General features: G+C 37.2%; 2 protein-coding genes across 25 annotated transcripts in view; one reads left to right on the top strand and one right to left on the bottom strand.

Annotated features, from left to right (window-relative positions):
* Positions 1 to 19,024, top strand: part of MRTFB (myocardin related transcription factor B) — a 259,277-nt gene that overhangs the window by 200,650 nt on the left and 39,603 nt on the right. For all 24 annotated transcript variants that reach the window (XM_070568493.1, XM_070568501.1, XM_070568496.1 and 21 more), the window contains 5 exons: positions 6,030 to 6,095; positions 8,155 to 8,210; positions 9,624 to 9,699; positions 13,719 to 13,880; positions 15,146 to 15,324. In XM_070568493.1, the coding sequence (XP_070424594.1) occupies positions 6,030 to 6,095; positions 8,155 to 8,210; positions 9,624 to 9,699; positions 13,719 to 13,880; positions 15,146 to 15,324 (539 nt within the window). The remainder of the gene's footprint in view (positions 1 to 6,029; positions 6,096 to 8,154; positions 8,211 to 9,623; positions 9,700 to 13,718; positions 13,881 to 15,145; positions 15,325 to 19,024) is intronic.
* LOC103551170 (uncharacterized) overlaps positions 12,592 to 19,024 on the bottom strand; it is a 73,639-nt gene continuing 67,206 nt past the window's right edge. The window contains exon 6 of the mRNA XM_070568939.1: positions 12,592 to 12,827. The gene's annotated coding sequence lies outside the window, so the exon portion shown is untranslated. The remainder of the gene's footprint in view (positions 12,828 to 19,024) is intronic.

Below are 19,024 nucleotides of genomic sequence, written 5' to 3'. Positions count from 1 at the left end.
GAGGACCACGGGAACCCAGGAGTGAACGAGGCCCTCGGCCTTCCTGATTCTAAGTGTTACTGGGCGGCTTAATCCCTCCTGTGTCTAAATTCAAAAGATAACACCAGAATGTTGGCTTTGCTAAATTGTCTTTTTTTTATAGGATCAGGCCACTAATTTAACACTATTTAAATAAAAGTAAATTTTTGCCAAAGTCCAACCACTTCATTCTCTTAACTACTGAAACATCTGTTTGAAAAAATTAAACTGAAACCAAGGTCTGGGGTTTTTTTTTTTTTTTTTTTTTTTTTGCCTAGTATTGACTTCAGAGTCAATACATAGTCAATTCTAGAGTCTTCTTTAGTTTTCCATCTTTGCTTTTGCCTCTGGTTTACCCAGCCTGCACCTGACTGCTCAGGTTTTTGGATTTTTTTCACCCCTCATGATTCTGTAGCTTACTCTGTCCAGTGGCCTGTAATTAAATAACATACATTGGCTCCTCTCTCTAACTTGCACACAGCCGCTCATCTCCCCTCGCCTCCTCAGCCCACCCTCCTTCATACCCCATCGCTGAAACTAGCTATTTATAAAGAATTTCCAAGACCATGGCTGCCTGCCATACTGCTTCCCAGAAAGTGTCATTTCTGCGTTGTTTTTGTAATATACAGTCCTCAGATGTCCCCTTGCCAGCCCCCTGGGCCCAAACTGTGCTTTGTTTTGGCTTGTTCAATTCATGCTAAACTGCTATACGTTATTAAAATGCTGCATAATGTGTTTTATTTTTCTTTAGAGTGAAAAGACACTTTAATTACATCATATTAAAGAAACATTTCAAACATTCTACTTATAGAAACAAAAGAGAATGGATATATTTTGGTTCAAAAAGCAGCTGGAAATTTTGAAGTGGGGTATAAGTATTATGTGAAAGACCTTATTGTATTTTAACGTTCTTTATATTGAAAACTAATCCTAAAATTTTATTCTAAAAGCCCTTTAAACCATTTAAGATGCAGAGGAAAGGAACTAAAAGAAGATACTTTTAAATATCTAAACTGTTAGTGATGCTGAATAATAAGGACATTTCGCCTTTACCAGTGGATAAACTACCTTTCATTTTTTGGAATGGTAGTTAAAATTGAATTTTTATTTTTCTTGTATAAAAAAAGCAAATTCAAAATACTTCTGTTGACACAATGTTATTATCTGTTGTAACAAAGAATAACACTAAGTAGAATTTTCAAAATTATATGCATTTTTTCTCTGTGTTGAAATGTGATAGGAAACCATGAATGTTAGCCCTCAGTGATAAGAAGACATCACTTTGGAAAAATTCAATAAGTAATTAAACTTACTCTCTAAATGCGACAGATATAAAGTAGTCTGTATCCATGTTCCACATGTCTACTATAATTTCAAAGGTGATGGTTCGCACTCAAAGAAATGAGTCTCCTTACTTTATGGCCATGCCTTGTATGTGCCACATGGGGATATTCCTCCTAGGAATTAAGGAAATAACTGGAAATAAGTGATAAACTTTATACACAAAAATTCCGCCATAGCATTATTTATAATTGCAAAAATTGGAAACAACCTCTAAGTGATAAACAATAGGGGATATTTAGTAAACTATGATATGTCCACCCAATAGAAGATCTTATGTAGCTACTGAAATAGTAAGAATGTTTATCATTGTATGTACAGTGTGATGGTAGTATATAGAAGCAGATAATCAAAAATTATGCTTAGATAAGAGACAGAGGACATATACTGATATAATAACAGTAGTTGTGTGTCCCTCTGGGTGATGATATTGTTGGTGATTTTCTTTTTTAGTTTCTTCCTCTTCTTTTATATTTCCTTATTTTGTGTAATGAGCATTTATCACTCTTAGAATAGGTAAGAAGATTTTTTTGTAATAAAAAATAAAAGCCTTGAACTCAGGCTAGTTAAGAAAGATGTGACATGTGATAAGCAAATGGCTTTATAACCTCATCTTCTGTTGATGGGGGTCCTTTGCATACCTCTTGTGAGTTTTGTCATCAGGAAATACAGAGCTGTTATAGAATTTCAACTTGTGGTAACTGTTTTTGCACAGAGAATACAATGCTAGCTGTATAATGAGATATATGTATATTTTTTATATCTTTCCCCCTCCCACTTTTGAGAAAATCAAACAGATTTAAACCCAACCATTTTAAATTTAAGGACTTCTTAGAACCATATGTTGGATTGTTTTGTTTCTATATTTCTCAAAAATAAAGACATTCTTTGAAAATATTCATTGTGAGCAATTGTAAAATGAATTTTATCTCGCCTCTATTAGTACTGTGTCCTTTGTTTTCTGAAAGATGTAGCCCCTCACTCACTGAGTGTTTGAACTTTTTTCTCCCTGAGAATTCTATTGTAGATTTACATATTTTCTTTTCTTGTATGTAATTATTTATGTATGTATTATGTTAGATGGCAATGAAGGATACTGAATTTTAGTCAATTTACTAATAAGATAGAAGCTATGATGTCAGCCCAATAGCACATTTATCATGCTCAACTAGGCACCAGAGGGAGAGTGTTCTTGGTTCAATTTTCAGACATGAGGCCAGCACCAGGGAGACTGACTTCTTAGGTCGCTGTACCACGACACCCACTGCCGCCACAGGACAGCAGTACCGGACTGGTGTCTAGTCTTCTGTTTGTGGCTACAGAAATGTACTCTTGTCAACACATGCAGAGAATGTCAGGTTCTCCAGAGATCAGCCAGCATACCAGTTTATTCATTGGTCTTAAGAACTACAACCGTGCAACAGGCCCAGTAGCATTCAGTGATCTGGGCCTTCCCTCCCTCCATGTGGACATGAGTGTGGAGGCTTCGAAGAGAAGAAGAGTTCTCCAGGCTTAATTCATAATTGTCCCAGAGAAACTTGAGAAAGGGGGGTCTTGATCCCACAACCACAAATGCCTCTCTGATCATCACTAGTGTCAGGTCCTCTATTTTCAGGGTCTCTTACCTTCACAGCCCTGAATAAGCACTGCCAAATTCTGCCCAACTCCAGTTTTCCAGTGGTGCCGGACAGTTAAGCTGTCTACACCATCCAAGCCTTGTTCTGCCTGGCCTTGGACATTCTGCCTGTAAGGTGCAGGTATCGGTGTCATTTATTGTGTTAACTCTTTTACTAATTTGATGAGTAGGAAGTACTAAAAGGAAGTTTGATATTTTCCAAAATTATGACCCTATACCCATTTGATTGGTACTTTTTATAACCATTAGTTGTTCTTAGAAGAGTCTCTATCAACTTGTGAGTGACTGGTTTTATTTAATATGAATAAATACTATAATTATGTTTCAACATTGACCCAAAAGTGGCAACGTACCCGACTCGGGAAGGGCATTGTGCCTCATATTCAATATAGTGTGTCCAGTACTGCCCACCTACCTGGTATAGATGAAAACTAAATCAAGCTAGGTAATCAACAGTCTTAACATCATAACTAGTTATTTGCCTCCTCTTGCATTCATGTTCTTTGCTTAAAAACAGACCTTCCATTCACAGCTGCTGCTGCTCTTGCCCGTGTATCCCATACGTGCATTGCAGTCACTGAGAGGCACCTGATACATAGACTCCTAATAAATGAACATGCCTGGGGAAGGCTGCCTGCCACAACTGCTATGAGTAATACTTGCAGTGTGATGATATTGCTTCTTGGGAAAATTATATAGGCAATGATGAGAGCATCGATTGGGAAGATTATTCTCCTACCTTCGGGAAGTAGCACATAAGTAAGATAGTTCATTTGTTTTGCCATGTAGAAAACTGGATGGAAAACACAAACGGTTCGTGTTTCGTTTTTGTTTCATTTTCACTATTGCTGATTAGTGACATGCATTCATTTTGTATACCCTCGTGGTAGCAGATAGCTCCGCATGTCAACCTGAAAGTGTGCTTTCTATCAAAGATGATAGAGCTGATAGGGCTGCTGTCGAGGTGCATGAGGGCAGCTGACCAATGTACAATCAGGAGACGCTTCAAGACTAACAAGCTGTTGTCATCAGTGTTGATTTGCAAATCAAGTTGTTGCAAATGTATCCATCGTTCCAAGATGCCATTGCCCAAAATATGTATTGCATTCAATACATTTGTCTCACAAGTATGGTGCTTTGTTGCTTGTTTGTTTTAAACCAAAGAAGAGGGCTGTTGATGTTTTCATTACCCTTTCTATTTTACTCCTTTCTTTGAGGACTCCCTCAGGAGAAAGGAAAACTACTACTGCTAGCGGTTCTCCAACAGACATGGACCATCGTGTTCCAGAAGTGTCAGCCTTTGAACTGGAGCTTGTTCTGACCCTTTTCTCCTCTCAGTATTCCTTCTCTTGGGATTCTGCCTCTTAGATATGACCACCTTAATTTCAGACAAGCATTGACTTTAGCATTCATAGAAGAATGTTAGAGAATGCAGGCATTTGGGTGCTCTCAGATCCACAGGTCATCTCCTTGGTTATTTTTGTTCCTGGTAAAGTACAATGAGAACATACTATCCTCAATAAACTGTAAGTTATCAGGGAAAAGATCTTTATGTTAGAGCATAATTGATTCAAAGTATCACAAAACATTTTAATGTGAGAAACGTGCATATATTTTTTTTGACTCATTAAATTTGTCTTTTGCTCTGTGTAGTAGAATCTTATGTTAATTGCTTCAGTTCTAAATGGGATGTGAGTGAGGCTTTTTGATCTTATGACCCCCAAAAGAAGCAAAAAAAAAAAAATCAGTTATTTAATAAAGGATGACATTCATATCTAGCAATGAGTAAGAAAATATGTTTCAAAGCCATTTTACAGTCTAGACTCTTTTTGAAGTATAACTAAGATTGTGCTCTGCTCTGCAGTCAGCACAAGAGCAAGCATAAAGCAAAGGATATGAGGGCCGTGGGCCCTGGGGGTTATTGCACGTGGGAGCCATCATGTGCGTTGCATTTGAACCTGGCTGAGAGAGTCGTCCAAGACAGCCACTTGTTCCAGCCGTCACCCTCTTGCTAGAAAATTCGGTCTTCCTTCCCTACCATTTAAGAAATACATATAGGTGAATTTTTCTTTTTTGCATATTGGCAACCCTTAAGGAGACTCTTAATAATCCTAAACTTGGTTTTCATCCATGGTTTGCAAGAAAAATCAAACTGGAAACTTAAAATTAAGTGTGAGGTAAACCAAGGAAAATATTTTTCAGAGTTATTTCATATATTCCTCTTTTTTGAAATTGGCTTATTTTCCAGATAAAAATATAGAGATGCTATGAAAGGAAACTCCTTGGGAAATCTGGGGAAAAAATTATTTTTGATTAAATTTGGCAAACTGGATTTCCACATTTTGTGACATATACCTCATTCTCTACCAGTTCTAATGATTTATTTATTTACTCTTTTTTATTAAAATGATAAGGTATAAGTTGATTTGTGACTTTCTTAGAATTTGTAGAATAAGGTACGGTGTTTGTGCAAAGATTATTAAACTTTAAGCTCTTAGTTTAGAAATTTTCCTTTGGGTCGTTAGTAATATCTCATAGGACTAATTTTTATTATGCAGTTAGCCTTCATTAAAGCTGTTTAAAATTTGTTCCAGATGGAGTAAGTCCCTCCAAATAAGTCAGTCTTTCCTTAAAATAAATTTTTGCTATTAACTTGTTTAAAAGAAAAAACTAAGGCATGTCAAAAAATCTCATATTTTCATTTCTACAAATAAGACTTTTTTATTAACAAGTCTTAATGTATAAGCCAACTATTTTTATTTGCTGAGTACTATGTGATTGTGTTTAAACAACAAATACTTAGCTTTGTTCATCAAATTAAGATTAAAAAAATATGCTGAGAGAACTTCAGAGTTCATCAAACAGGCAGAAATCACAAATTGATTTTCTTTTTACAAGTTGGTGCCAGGTAGTATCCTTATTCAATTATGAAATAGAAGATGTTTAATAAAACTTAGGTGTATTACCTCTGGAACTTCAAGTTGGATCCGACAGTTGCCAATAGACTCCAATGGTGATTATTTCCTTTTCACAGTGCTCCAGCTGAGGCTGCAACAAAGGAGGACGAGAGAACAACTAGTGGACCAGGGCATCATGCCACGTAAGATTTGTGTCCTTGTCATCTCTAATGTGATGTAACAAAATGGGCATGTCCAGGAAGAAGCTATATCTCACTCTACTTTCAGTTCTGTTCACTGAATCAATATATAACTACCACCTGAGTTTATAAGGAAAAACTAGGCATCAGCATTGCCAACCTAAGAGAATCATTTAAAATACATTTTGAAAACCAGATGCAGCTTAAAAGATGGACTTGAATTTTATATTATACAAAGAACACCTTTAAAATTCTGTAATGAGGTAACATCAGTCCTTACTTCAAACTTCAATATTTGCTTTAGTTTTGAAATAATTGAAGTGATCATTCTACATTATGGATCCAATGTGACTTAGACTTGTGAAAGCAACATAATAAAATTAATTCAAAAGCTTGTTCTCCTTTAATTTATTTAATTCAAATTAATTCTCTTCAATGCTCTAGTATGATCCATATAATAAGTGTATCTCAGTTACAGGACCAATAAACATTGTATTTATAATTAATAAAATCTTTCTTGCCCAAGGACAGATATTTCCCAGGTACTTCTAGACTTCATTTTTGAGAGTTGATTGATTTTACAATATTTGTCCAAGTTGTCTTCTTTACTTTAATCACAAGGTTGGAGGTGATTTTATATTTTAGAGAGGAAGAGTAGTTATTTTTTGCAAGCTGTTAGGCATATGTATATGGATTTTTGTCTAAAAATTGATTTCTCTAAGAGTAACTTATTCGGCTTTAAAAAACTAGAAGGATATTACAAAATGCATTTATGCTTCCCAGTCTTCTGAATCATTGATACATTTTTTTTGATTTATGATAAGGGACGATTTTTCTCTGCAGTAGATATTTTTCCCAATTAAGGTTTTTTTTCCTGGACTGCTATTAATTATCTAAATATTTTAAATCTAGCATTGTGAGATAGAGTCAAAAGCTAGTTTGATAATCTGCCAGATTTCACCACCACTACATTCCTTACTATGAACCAATCAATCAAACAGGATCAAATTATGATGTTTAAGATACCAGTGCTAAGCTAGCTCTAGTCTGCTTTTGAGAGCTGGTCCTTAGCCAAACCTGTTTGGGCTGGGCTCCTGGGAGTCTGCAGAGCTTCAAGAACCAGAGCTGAAAATCATGCTACCCAGAGCTGATTGGCGGAATCTGGGAGGTGACAGCCCTATCCACACCATCTGACTGCCCATAGCTATCATAGATGCAGAGTGTTATCAGAGGGTGGGGAAATAGACACAAAAGATCTTGCAAAGATGACTGATAGCAATACTGTAGTAGATGATGTTTTAGGAAACACTGCTTACACTCACTCTGGGATTCTGGAATACTTAATATACTAACAGTTAACATATGAAAGAGTCACTATGTGTCTTTAGAGTGAGTTGCATTGTGGTATGGTAGAAAGAGCATGCACCTTTCAAATTCAGAATTCTAGATTTAAACCCCACTTTGACCACCATCTAGCTATCTGACTTCAAGAACTCATTTAACCTCTTTGAGTCTTTCATCTGTCCTTGGGCTATACTTACCTTTCAAGGTTGTTGTGATGATCAACAACAATATAGCCATGATTGACCACAGAGCACAGGGCTAAGCCCATTGTGGGTTCTCAGTAAATGGTAACTCAGATCTGTTAGACACGGAGTGCAGAGTGTCCTCATATTCAAGGTTAGAGCACTCCAAGGAGAATGTCCCTAGGACATTTGGGCTTTTTCCAGTAGCCTGTATGGCCATTAAGAACAGTTCCCATGGTAATGGTAATTTGCTCCAGCTATGGGTTGGAACTAGTCTGACTGATATTTGCACTGTCATTATGTATACACTTCTGTTTTAAACGTTCACTTGTTTTTTGTGTGAAATACATAATTTTAATTCTGAAATATTTAAGGTTTCAAATTTTGCAGGTCTCTTAAAGGAACTAGTAAATAAATGGAACTGTAGATGCAAACTTACTAAGATTGAGAGGAAACATCCACATGACATACTGTAACATTTGACTGAACTGTTAACTCCTCTATTTATACCACGGAAACAATTTTTCTTCTCACAGCTTTGAAGAGCCCAGCGGCATTCCATGAGCAGATAAAAAGCTTGGAACGAGCCAGAGTAAGAAATTTCAGTTTAAAATGTTCTTCTCTCTTTTATTTTATAGTAACTGTAGACAAGTAGCAATGTTACTCCTAAATATGTCAGTAGAGAAAATGTAGTGTATTTTCAGGATACATGGCATATAGAGTAATATATTCTGTGGTAGTTTTATCTTGGAGGTTTGCAAAAAATACATGCCATTCAAATTTGTTTTTTTAAAACCAATAACTAGGGCCTGGCCCAGTGGCATAGTGGTTAAGTTCGCGTGCTCCGTTTCAGTGGCCTGGGGTTCACAGGTTTGGATCCTGGGCACAGACCTAGCACCACTCGTCAAGCACACTGTGGCAGCATCCTACATAAAAGAGAGGAAGACTGGCACAGATGTTAGTTCAGGGACAATCTTCCTCAAGCAAAAAGAGGAAGATTGGCAACAGATGTTAGCTCAGGGTCAATCTTCCTCATCACACACACACACACACACACACACACACACAAACCAGTAACTAGTTTTGTACATAAAGGACAGGACAAATCACACTTCACTTTCTCACTTTCAGGGCATAACAGTTTTTAGAGTAATTATGGAGTAATTCTGCCATTTGTTACCCCTGCAGACAGACAGCCCGAGTGATGTACTGACACCAGATCCTTAGTTGATTTCCCTACTGGGTCTATGTTCTTGTACATTGGAGTAGGGGTAGGAGAATTTGGCTGAATGAAAGAATATTGCCTCGTTCAACTTTGCTTTATTCTTGGAGATGACTCTATTTTCACATTAAATTGATGTTTATTATTTTTCTTTAAAAAATACAGTTATGCACATTTGTTATTTTTGTTTTAGGGGAAAACTTCTATCATGCAATATGAAAATAAGCATGTTCCAAAAATTCTTTAAGAATTTTCCCAGGATGCACTCTCTTAGAGTCTTATAAAATGTAAAACCCATCTTAAAGCCCTTTTGTTTAGAGTTGAGTGCAGTTCTGAAAAGAAAATATGATCAAGGATATGAACTCATCAAAGAAAATAGATTAGGATTTTTAGAAAATTTGTTATCTAGGTGGATTTTTGCTTGACCTGAAGTGTAGATTTTATTGATTTTAGATATTCAAATGATCAAAATCCTATACCTGTTCAAAAATCATGCTCAAAATTATGAGCCTTTGTCTTTTTCAAGTTTTAAAATAAAAGTCTATAAAGCGCTTACTTTATACTGGCTACACTTCAAGTCCTTGTATGATTTTGAAGGCTGTAATTTTAAATCACATATTGGATGATAGTTTCTCATAGTACTAATTTCTACTCTTCCTCTCAAAATCATGACAGAAAGGGTATACAGTTTCTTTAAATGGAGTACCTTGAGGAAAAACTGTAAAACCACAGAAAGTCATAAACAATTTATGGTAAGACTTTCTCTTTATTTTTTTTTTCAAGACTGAAAACTTTTTGAAACACAAGATTCGGAGCCGACCAGACCGTTCTGAACTTGTCAGGATGCACATTTTAGAAGGTAAATGTTTTATTTCTGCTTATTTTGCTGCATTTTGTCAAGAAAAGAAGTGAGAATTCCACCATTTATGTTTATTCCCATTTTAATAACTTTTTACCCCACAAGCTGACATGCTCCCAATCGGATAGCAACATGAAAACCCAAAGCTATTATGTTAGATACATGGGGAAGGTTTGATTCCCCAAATAACCAGTTGATGGACTGACTCTTCCCCACCAGTTGGTGCTATAAGTGTCTCTACCATACTGTTCTGGAAAAACATTTTTGGTCCTGAGGATTCCTGCATCAGTGAGGGACATGTGCGTGCTCATGAAGTAATATGGGTAGCACAGCCACAAGTCTAACCCTAAATTTTCAGCTACTCGGACCCAATGTCTGCCTGGTGCAATGCCCACACCTAACATTTTCCCTTTGTTGAAACTTACTCGCAACAAGCCACCTTGATCTGACTATTATCATAAACACCCTCCACTCGACCAACCAAATTTTCTCAGTGATGTAGCCTCTTCACTTATGAAATGGGTAGAGACAGTTCCATTCCATTTTGGTGAGACACATGGCTCAGGCCAGGGGGTTTTCTCTCTAAAGACAGGGCATTCTTGAAAGCCGGTATCTCCACCGTAAATTCCCAAGTTACATTTTCTTTCATTGTTTTACTTCTATACTTTATTGAGCAAGACTAGGAGCTTGACCCTGTGATATTCTTAAGTGTGTTAAACCTTGAGAAGATACAGGAAGAGTCTGAAAACTTCTCAAACATTTAAAGACAATTATCAGGTGGAAGGAAGTCTAGATTTGTTCTCTCTGGCCTAATGATAGAGTTAGTATTAGAATTAGGTTGATATTACAAAGTACTTGATTGTAGCTAAACATAAGGAATAATATCCTAAAGCTCAGACATGTCCAAAAATACGATCTTCAGGAAGTGTCATGGTTGCCACTATTAGAGGTGTTCATTCATTGGCCAGCAAGCTAGACACCAGAGGCCCAGCAAGTGAGCCAGACAGATGCCTGCCTTCATGGAGCTTACATTCCAGTGGCACAGATGCATAACAAACAGGCAGACAAATGAATTGCAGGTTGTGAAAAGTGCCGTGAGGGGAATAAACAGGCTGCTGTGATAGGGAAGAAGCACACGCTGACACCACGCTAGGACACTGTGAAGACGCGCCAAGTGCCAGGTTGGTCCCCCAACCCCAGCTAGGGCCTCTTCTAATCCAAAGAATCTATGATTATGTGACTGTCTTCATATCTGGGGCAGGCGCTGAGAGGTATATGCCTTTCTGTACTTTGGGTTGTGTTCTGAGAAGTCCACTGGACTAAGAAAGCTTTTCCAGAATTCCAGTGGTAGGGTAGGAGAAACTACCCGCTGTCAGGGATAAGCGATCTTCAAAGAAGCAAGTTTTCTGGTAAGTAACTGGGTAAATGGCTCCTTCTGTGCCTGAAAGTATCTTGACCTATAAGGGACATTTTTGCAGGAAAAATGCTGTCTGTTTCAACTTGCCTTCTAACTGTAATAGGATTTATTAATGAAATTAAAACTGAGGCAAATACATTTAACTATCAAAGAAATCGTGTTTGCTTTTTTTGTTTGTTTGTTTTTTTGTTTTTTTTGTGGGTTTTTTTTGTTTTTTTTTGTTTTTCTGGAGGAAGATCAGCCCTCAGCTAACTACTGCCAGTCCTCGTCTTTTTGCTGAGGAAGCCCGGCCCTGAGCTAACATCCGTGCCCATCCTCCTCTAGTTTACACGTGGGAAGCCCACCACAGCATGGCTGCCAAGCAGTGCCATGTCCGCACCCGGGATCTGAACCAGCGAACCCCGGGCTGCCGAGAAGCGGAACGTGCGAACCCAACCGCTGCGCCACCGGGCAGGCCCCTCGTGTTTGCTTTTTTTTAAAAAAAGACTACCCAACATTTAAAAACCTAATCGTGTATATGAATGAACCACAGGTAACATCTATTCTCAAGTTGGGATTTTTGAAGTAAGAAAGAATGTGTCATCTATAATTTTTAAAAATACCTTAAAACCACCCCCCAACTTATTTTAACATTATCCCAATTTTGATTGGATTGGATGTTTGGCAGACGAAAGTCTAAATTATTTTCTGAAGTTCAGCGGCTAAACTCCAGCCTCAGCCTCATGGAAATGAGAAGGTAATAAGACGAGGAATAGAAACATACCAAAATGCCAGCCTCTGATTATTTGCTTTTGGAATATTTTCTCCCCAAACATATTCCTGATAGCACTTGGATGGTCTTAATGGGAGAGAGGAGAAAGGCAGGAGACTGTTTTACCTAGACCTTAACAAAAGCATTTAAACATCAACCTTGGGTCGGCCCCATGGCATAGTGGTTAAGTGTGAGCTCCACTTCGGCAACCCAGAATTCACCAGTTCGGATCCCAGGCACAGATCTACGCACCGCTTATCAAGCCATGCTGTGGCAGGTGTCCCACATACAAAACAGAGGAAGATGGGCACAGATGTTGGCTCAGAGCCAAGCTTCCTTAACAAAAAAGAGGAGGATTGGCAGCGGATGTTAGCTCAGGGCTAATCTTCCTCAAAAGAAAGAAAAAATCAACCTAAGAGTGATTTGGATGATCTAATTCTCCCCACCTGTCATCTTCCTATAGGGTTATAAATATCTTCTCTAATAAGATTGGGGCCACAGTTGGTTACACAGGAAAATTCTAAAAATGAGATGGGCATATATGTTATTTTAACATAGAGAAATGTGCATTTATTTGCCAATATTCGGACCTAGGGCTGGGGCCTTCCCTCTGGGAAAGTTTTTCCCCAAATCTTTTATAGTTGTTAATTGCCCTAACTAATTTGTCAGTGATTTTTTTTTAATGACTCACCTTTATCTAGTCTTCCAAAGCATTTAACCTAGGTTTCCAAGAAATAATAATTTTATTTTTGAGATTTATCATTTTCACATAATATTTAGCTAAATTATGTACTGACAATAGCAGTCACAATAGATATGAACTATTCTGTGGACAATCAGGGTTGACTTTTGGTAAGTATATAACTCAACAAGTGGAAAGAGAAGTGCTCAGATGTGCTGGAGATTAGTGTATCAGTCCTAGGCTTCCCGTGAACTTTGGGCTTCAGCCAGAACATTTACCTAGAGAATGGAAAACATCAGTTAGTCCTGAGATTACTTATGGGGAATTTCATTAAAAGACCTACTATATAATTAAAGAGACAAGCAACTTTCAACTCAGAAATTTGGGTTTAACACCTCATCGTTATTTTTAATCATTGATAAACATGATTAGAACAATGGAATAAAATGTTAATGAGAGTTACCAGAAATACAAGTAATTGACAGAATTAAGCAAATGAATGAGTTATGATTTATAGTAGATTCACATCTGTTGTACAGCTTTATGTACGTGTAAGTAAATGAGTTGATGTTTCTGTAGACCATTAATTACCATGTAGCTGAATGTTCCTAATAGACACAAGGTTATATATTCAGAGATAAACCCAAATTCTTAATTATGATGATCGACTCTGAGACACACTGGGGTCAATCCAAGCATATGATTTCTAGCTTTTCCCATTGACTCCAGAGAATCTTATATCCTAAGATGCAGTGTCTCCACTCTAGGAACTGACTTTCCAATGAAGCTACATCTAAAACTGTAAACTTGTTGAGCCATGGACCACATCCGTCTTGTGAATCCTCTGTATCCCCATACCTAATAAACGTGAATTTGACCCTTCTACCATAAAGGAGCAATAGTAGTACCCCATTTTTGGCTTGAGTTCATGTTAATTTGAGTCTGAGGGCATCCATATTGTATAGACAATATAAAGCTGGATATCCAGAACTAAAAAGGTAAAATGCATACTGGAGCACTCATAAACAGTCATTTTTTCTTTCCATAAATATATTGAGAACACCTAAATATGTTTAAACCAGTTTCAATTAAATTAGTTGGCCTGAAATAACGTTAATGAATAGAGATAGTAATTCAAGTCATGGTTAAAACTGTGTTTCCTCTTTTAGAAACGTTTGCAGAGCCGTCCCTGCAGGCTACTCAGATGAAGTTGAAAAGAGCTCGACTAGCTGATGATCTGAACGAAAAGATTGCTCAACGACCCGGTCCCATGGAGCTGGTAGAGAAAAACATCCTTCCTGTAGACTCCAGTGTTAAGGAAGCAATTATAGGCAAGTTTCTAAAAATTTGCTATTTTCTGGGAGAAGGAAAAACTTGGAAGTTTTAGATAAAACAAATTTTAAAAGGCCAGCACCAATCATGAGTATTGTTTTCTGGGTGAATTAGAAATTGATTAACACTCGCACTGATTCGTATTATTATTATCATATTATGTATTGTAGGACTAGCATCTCTTACCAAATTAACACAAATTCCTCTTGTTACCTCTGAGTTAAGTCTTTAAGCTCTGGTTTCGTTATCATGTTTTCTAAGTTAAATATACTGTTTAGTTTCTGTTGTTTTGTTTAATATTTTATAAACTTTTCTTTATTTTAGTTCTGTTCTAGGAAAGATAAAGAAAAGTAGCTTGTTCAATGTTAGTTCAGCAAGGTGACTAGCAGATGAGTATAGATGTATTCATTAAGAATGGTGGCATCTGTCCATTTTATCCCAGTTTTATCATGCTTAGTTCCTAATGTTTCCCTTTTTTTTTTTTCCTGGCATAAGCTTTAGCAGAAAACATTTTTTTCCAGAATAATGCCACTTGTTCAGCAAGCAGTTTTGAAAAGTTAATATCCTACTTTAAAAACTATCATAGTTTCCATTATTCATGGGGGACTTCATATTTTGCGTTAGTATGAACTTAAATCTTAGATAATTTGCAGTTAATAATTCTAAGTAGTACAGTCAACTGTGATTCCATTCAATCCCAAAGAGATGGGCCCCAAAAGGTAAGCTGTCTGTCTCGCTGGGCCGCTCCTTGCAGTGGGACTTATCAACAGATGCCCAGTCTTAGCCCCATTTTCCCCATTGCCTCATAATGTTTTTAACAGCTAGATTCCAAATCAGAATCCAGACAAGGTCCAAACATTGCCTTTGGCCGCTGTATCTCTTAAAGTCTTAGTAATCTCTTGGGTGGGTCTTCCTCCTCCTCTCTTCTTGATGAACAGGCTTGTTTTGTCCTCTAGCATTTCCACACTGTGGATTTTACTGGTTGCATTTGTATCCCCAGGTGTCATTAAAAACGCTCTTGTCTCCTGTACTTCCTGTAACTAGTAGTTGGAACCAAAGGCTTGATCTGATTCAGGTTTGATTTTTTTTTTCACCAGTATTCATCATAGGTAGTGGTGTGTTCTTCCACTGGGAAGTACATTATGTTCAATTTTTTTTTAACCAGCTTCTTAAGTTCTTAGAATAAACAATGTTTCTCCTCCTTATTCATTTTAAGCTTGGTGTTCCAAGGCCAAGATAAGTTAAGAATCATTTCTTTCTTTAGGCGTCGGGAAGGAGGACTACCCCCAAACTCAGGGCGATTTCTCATTTGACGAAGACAGCAGTGATGCTCTGTCTCCGGACCAGCCAGCCAGCCAGGAGTCTCAGGGGTCAGCCGCATCCCCAAGTGAGCCAAAAGTTAGCGAATCGCCATCTCCTGTGACTACAAACACTCCAGCCCAGGTATCACCTCTCTTGTTTTTACCCCTAAATAGAGAAAGTGCTTTGTTTTCTATATATCAAGGTAATACATTTTCACCAGAAGAAAAGTCTGAAAGTGCTAAAAAATAGGGATTTTCACCTATAATCCAACCACTGTTAACATTTTTCAATAGATTCTTATATTTTATTTCTGTTCTATATGCACATTTTCATTTCACAAATGTTTTTGTAACTCACATTTTAAAATTTTTCAGATAACTTTTCTTTTTGAGCGCTGAACTTTAACCACTAGGCCCTCAGGGCTGGCTCATAACCTTTTTTTTGAGTTGTAATTCACATACCATAAAATCCACCCTTTGGTTTTATCATTTTAACCATGTTAAAGCATACAGTTCAACAGTGTTAAGTATACTCACATTGTCGTGCACCACTCTCCAGAACTTTTTCATTTTGCAAAACTGAAACTATACCCGTTAAACAAGTCCTCATTCCTCCCTCCCCCAGGTCCTGGCAACTACCATTCCGTTTCTGTCTCTGTGACTGAGTATTTCTCTCTCGTATAAGTGGACTCATACAGTATTCTTTTTGTGACTTGCTTATTCTACTTCACATAATGTCCTCAAGCTTTATCCATGTTGTAGCATGTGACAAGATCTCCTTCATTTTTAAGGCTAAATAATATTCCATTGTATGGATAGACCACATTTTGTTTATCCATTCATCAGGGGATGTTTGGGTTGTTTCCATCTCCTGGCTGTTGTGAAGAATGGTGCTGTGTACATGGGTGTGGAACGAACTTTTTGAGACCCTGCTTTCAATTCTTTGGGGCATATACCCAGAGTTGGGATGGCTAGATCATATGGTAGTTCTATTTTCAATTTGTTAAGGAACCTCCATGGTCTTCTCCACAGTGGTTGTACCATTTTGCACTCCTACCAACAGTGCACAAGTGTCCCGATTTCTCCACATCCTTGCCTACACTTGTTAATTTCCGTTCTTTTGCTAGTTGCCATTCTAATAGTGTGAGGTGATATCTCATTATGGTTTTGATTGGCATTACTCTAGTGATTAGTGATGTTGAGCATCTTTTCATGTGCTTATTGGTCATTTGTATATCATCTTTGGAGAAATGTCTATTTAAGTAAGTCCTTTGCCCATTTTTTAATCAGGTTATTTAATTGTTTTGTTGTTGAGTCATGGGAGTCCTTTATATATTCTGGATATTAACCCCTTATCAGATATAGGATTTGCAAATATTTTCTCCCATTCCATGGGTCACCTTTTTGCTCTCTTGATAGTGTCCTTTGATGCACAGAAGTTTTCAAGTTTGATAGAGTCCCATTTGTCTGTTTTGGGTTTTGTTGCCTGTGATTTTGGTGTAATACTAAGAAATCATTGCCAAATCCAAGGTCATGAAGCTTTTTCCCTGTGTCTTCTTCTAGGATTTTTATAGTTTTGGATCTTACATTTAGGTGTTTAATCCATTTTAATTTTTGTATATGATATAAGGGTCCAACTTTATTCATTTGCATGAGGATATCCAGTTTTCACAACACCATTTGTTGAAAAGACTGTCCTTTCCCCTTTGAATGGTTTTGGCATTCTTGTCGATCATTTGACCATAAATATAAAAGTTTATTTAAGGGCTCTGTTCTATTGCATTGTCTTTTTGCCAGTACTACACTGTTTCAATTTCTGTAGCTTTGTAGTAGGAAGTGTGAGACCTCCAACTTTGTTCTTCTTTTTCAAGACTGTTTTGGCTACTTGGGGTCCCTGAGATTCCATATGAATGTCAGGATGGATTTTTCTATTTCTGTAAAAAATAGCACTGGGAAAAGTCATCCTTTTAAAATGTACAATTTAATGGTTGTTAATATATTCTCAGAGTTGTGCAACTATCACCACTGTCTGATTCCAGAACATTTTCATTATCCCAAAAAGAAACCTACACTCATTACCAGTCACTCCCTGTAACCCACACTCCACCCAGCTCTAGGCAACCATCAGTCTACTTTCTATCTCTGGCTTTGCCTATTCTGGACATCTTATGTAAATGGAATCATAGAATATGATGTCTTCTGTGACTGGCTTCTTTCACTTAGCAAAATGTTTTTAAGGTTTATCCAAGTTGTAGCATGTATCAGTACATCATTCTTGTTATGGCTGAATAATATTCCATTGTATTGATACACCGTATTTTGTTTCTTTTCATCAGTCAAGGGACATTTGGCTATTAATAATAATGGCGCTATGAATGTATGTGGACAAGTTTTTATGTGGACATGTTTTCATTTCTCTTGGGTGTGTACCTAGGAATGGAATTGCTGAGTTTATGTGTAACTTCCTTTTATACCTTATAATAATTATGATAGTGTTTCCTTGTTGATAAGTATACATTTATATCATTTTAGTGGCTACATAGTATTCAGTTGAACTGATAGACTCCATCTCTTTTAACCAGTTCCCTGTTGTTGGTTATCTAGAGCTGTTTCCTGTTTTTCACTCTTATACACACAATAAGAGCCCCTGTGGTATTCTCACACATTTGTTACACCCTGGTTTCTTTACATATATTGTTGGGCACCTGTCTAATTATTTCTTTGGATAAATTACCAGATACTGAAATGGACTTGGACCTTTTGTTAGGCAAAAACGTAGGCACTTTAACTGCCTTCTGGGAAGGTAATACAGATTTCCACAGTCATTATGTCTTTTCCACAAGTAGGTAATATCATTATTTTAAACCTTGCACACCGTTTAAGATCTGAATGTTTTGGGGGCCGGCCCGGTGGCGCAGCAGGTAAGTGCGCACGTTCCGCTTCTTGGCGGCCCGGGGTTCACTGGTTAAGATCCCGGGTGCGGACATGGCACCTTTTGGCAAAGCCATGCTGTGGTAGGCATCCTACGTATAAAGTAGAGGTAGATGGGCATGGATGTTAGCTCAGGGCCAGTCTTCCTCAGCAAAAAGAGGAGATTGGCAGTAGTTAGCTCAGGGCTAATCTTCCTCAAAAAAAAACAAAAAAGATCTGAATGTTTTAACTGGCTCCTTGATTTTGGTTAGACTGAATTCATTTGTTCAACAAATATTTATTGAGCATCTATTATGTGTCAGATTGTATTGGGAACTGAGAATCTAGTGCATGCAAAAGAATCTAATAAATTTTTTTATAATTGCATTAGAAATTTGCGTTTCTTATTTTTTAATGAGTGTTCGTGTTTCTTTTGATTTTATAAGAATTTGTATGCTGCACATAATTGTTTTTTATCACTCCTTATGGTATTTCTGCCTTACTGAAATTTTAATAGTATTCACTTATTTTGAAGTTAAAACTATTGAACTATTTAATGGGATTGATTGAGTTCAGTAGAAAATGTTCTTTTTAAGGCCTAGCGTCATAGAATTTTTGACTTGGAAAGGAATTAAGTAATTATCTGCCTTAACTCTCATGCCAGAGGAGGCCTGGGTTCAGAGAAGTATGGAAGTTTGGGGATTAAAAATGGTTGCATATTTTCTTAGAGCATTTCTTCTCAGTCATGAATATCTATTTGTTAGGGATTATGTCTTTCAGCATTATTTTATTCAATGCACTTATTACCATGATCTGAAATATGTTAATTTGTTTATTGTGTCTATTCCTCCAACTAAAATGTGACCTATGAGGAGAAGGACTTTGACTCTTAGGGGACAAGAGCTGCCTTAGAGTGTGTGTGTGTCCTCAAC

Source organism: Equus przewalskii, chromosome 12 (genome assembly GCF_037783145.1).
Source record: "Equus przewalskii isolate Varuska chromosome 12, EquPr2, whole genome shotgun sequence".
In the NCBI taxonomy this organism is placed as follows: Eukaryota; Metazoa; Chordata; class Mammalia; order Perissodactyla; family Equidae; genus Equus; species Equus przewalskii.
Note: the sequence above shows the minus strand (reverse complement) of the source record. Positions and strands in the feature narration are given on the sequence as shown.